Source organism: Montipora capricornis, chromosome 4 (genome assembly GCF_036669925.1).
Source record: "Montipora capricornis isolate CH-2021 chromosome 4, ASM3666992v2, whole genome shotgun sequence".
NCBI lineage: Eukaryota > Metazoa > Cnidaria > Anthozoa > Scleractinia > Acroporidae > Montipora > Montipora capricornis.
This window is the reverse complement of record NC_090886.1, coordinates 56,591,961-56,594,460: the sequence shown is the minus strand read 5'-3', so window position 1 is coordinate 56,594,460 and position 2,500 is coordinate 56,591,961. Positions and strand designations below refer to the sequence as shown.

At 37.4% G+C, this 2,500-nt stretch overlaps 1 protein-coding gene across 5 annotated transcripts in view; it reads right to left on the bottom strand.

Annotated features, from left to right (window-relative positions):
- LOC138047617 (uncharacterized) overlaps positions 1–2,500 on the bottom strand; it is a 105,887-nt gene that overhangs the window by 98,128 nt on the left and 5,259 nt on the right. For all 5 annotated transcript variants that reach the window (XR_011131880.1, XR_011131883.1, XR_011131882.1 and 2 more), the window contains one exon: positions 819–2,482. Coding sequence is in view for 1 of the 5 variants with exons in the window: in XM_068894544.1 (XP_068750645.1) it covers positions 819–2,482 (1,664 nt within the window). In the remaining 4 variants the exon portion in view is untranslated. The remainder of the gene's footprint in view (positions 1–818; positions 2,483–2,500) is intronic.

Genomic DNA, 2,500 nt, shown 5'->3' with positions numbered 1-2,500 from the left:
AGTTGAACCAGGGACTACCAGGAACAAATTCAGCGAGTGCTCAGAGCGGGTCTTGAACCGGGGATCTCCCGATCTCAAGGCAAGCGCCCTAACCACTGGGCCACACTGCCTCCTTAGCCACACCATAACCATAACCACACCATGCAGGATTTACCCAGCATGTCCAACCCATCTCCAAAGTGAGGATGGTAGGGAAAATTCTGACAAATTGCCCATAGCTAATAAGTTTTCTACAAGTATGAAAGGGAACTTCCAAATGAACCTTGCAGGGTGTGACTCGAGGCTTTATAGCCAGACTATAACGTGTAAATGAGCACCTTTTCTGGGATAAAAATTCTCATATTTTCAAGCATCTTAGTTTTTCTAAAAATTGTCATGATAATTGTGATGTTTCTTGCTTCAAAATTATTGATAATGCTACTTCTTTCTATCAACTCAAAATCAAGGAGAGCTTCCATATTGAGCGCTTGAAACCCGAACTCAACAAACAAGTTGATCATGTCAGTTTAGCATTACACTTTTAAACTTTTACTGTTATGTCAGTTGTGTTCTCTATAATATTGTTGGTTCGTTTGAATTTTACCTACTTGTAAGAAACATTTAATCTAAAAAGAGTCATTGTATTGATAGTTATATATATATAAATTATATGAATTATCTTGTAAAAATTTTAATGTTACACTCGCTATGGCTGAAGATGATGTTTGAAACATCGAAACATGTTCCGAAAATTCAAAAGTGTGGTTGTATTTTTTAAAATTTATTAGAACAATTTATTATTACATTATTAATTCAACAGTTGTCTGGTAATTACATACCATTGCTACTAGCCTCTTTACTCCTTCTGCCAGTAGCTTTTACGGTTGGTTTATCATCGTCATTTTCCTTATTTTTCTTTTTTCCATCACATTTGTCATCATCATCGCCATTTTCATCATCCCCTGCACTAATGAGAATGGCCTCCTCAGCAACCTTCATTCTTTTTTTTTCCCTTTTGCTCTGAACTGGTGGTTCAACACTCCTCTCATTTTCGGAGAATTTTTTGTTTGGTCTCTTAGCTCCTTTCATTGAAGTGTCAACAGCATTTTTGTTTAAAGCAACACTCTCCCTTTCTTCTCTACTTCCATCATCACCATCAGCCTTCCTTTTTACACCTTTTCTTTTTGAGATGCTGGAAGCCCTTTTGTTTTCAATTGCTTCCTCATAAAATGTCTTTCTTGGTGTTCTCACTCTTTTTGAAGTTCTCGTTGTTGCAACAGCATCTCCTAGACTTTTTCCTTCCTTCTCAGATGACGATTTTGTTTTAGTACTTAAGATGGCTAGGTTTAAACTTGAAGTTCCTAAATCTGCTTGCGAATTTTGACAGGCAAGATCATCAGAGTTTTGCTTCTTTGTGCTAGAACCTTCTGGTATTCGCTGCCGTTTTCTCATCTTCCTAGCATCACTGGAATAACTTGACTCCTGTAGTCCTTCTATGGCTTTAGTATTTGTTTTGGAGACAATTTCATCAATGAAATCATTTTCAAGCTGATCAAACTTCATTTCATCAGGGGACAATTTAGTGTTACTTACAGAGACAGCCTGCTTGGTTTTTGAACACCTCCAAGCACTTTGCTTCCTCGAAGTGGCATTTTTTGGCATTTTCGCATACTGGCATTTTTCATTTTCAGGTCGACCTGTACATTTAGCATTATTCTTTTCATGACATAAATTTGATTCCATCAATCCTTTTGCCAATTCATTACTGGACTTAGAGAAGGCTTCATGAACTAGCAAATCTTTATTTGACCCCACTCCACTACAAGACCTATCTGCCTCAAAGAAAGAACTAGTTTTAGCAATTGAAACAGCTTGGATGAAACTTGAAGTCCTTGAATCTGTTTGGGAGATTTGCAAAGCTCCATTATCAGCAGTTTGTCTTCTTATACTGACATTTACTGGTGTTTCCATTTGATGTTCTTTAGTCATCTGTGGAGGACCAGTGGACTTGGTCTTGGCCTTTACAGTAGATAAACTAAATTCCTGCAATCCTTTTCTCAAGTCAGTGCTTGATTTCGAGACTGCTTTGTCAGCTAACACAACCTTTAATGATTTGTCTTTACAACATGACATGTTGTCCTCTGGTGCAGATGCAGTTATAGCCTCTGAAATGGCTTCATTGAAACCTGAAGCCCCCAGATTTCCTTGGGAATGGTGACAAGGTACATTATCATCATTTTGCTTTCTTTTACTGACATCTTTACATGTAGGTGTTTTACTCTGTTGTCCTTTTGTCAACATTGGGGAGCCTGTCAATTTGCTCTCCTTTTTGCTACAAAGTGGTGACTTGTGCAATCCTTGTTTCAATTCTGCACTTGTTTTAGAGACAGGTTTGTTGACCATTGAATCATTATTAAATTTTGATTTCTGTCTTCTGGAGGACATAGTACCATTTGCATTTCTTGAACCTGCCTGCTTTGTTCTTTTCTCTGTTTCTTTGGAGCTGAAAAATTCAATTAAA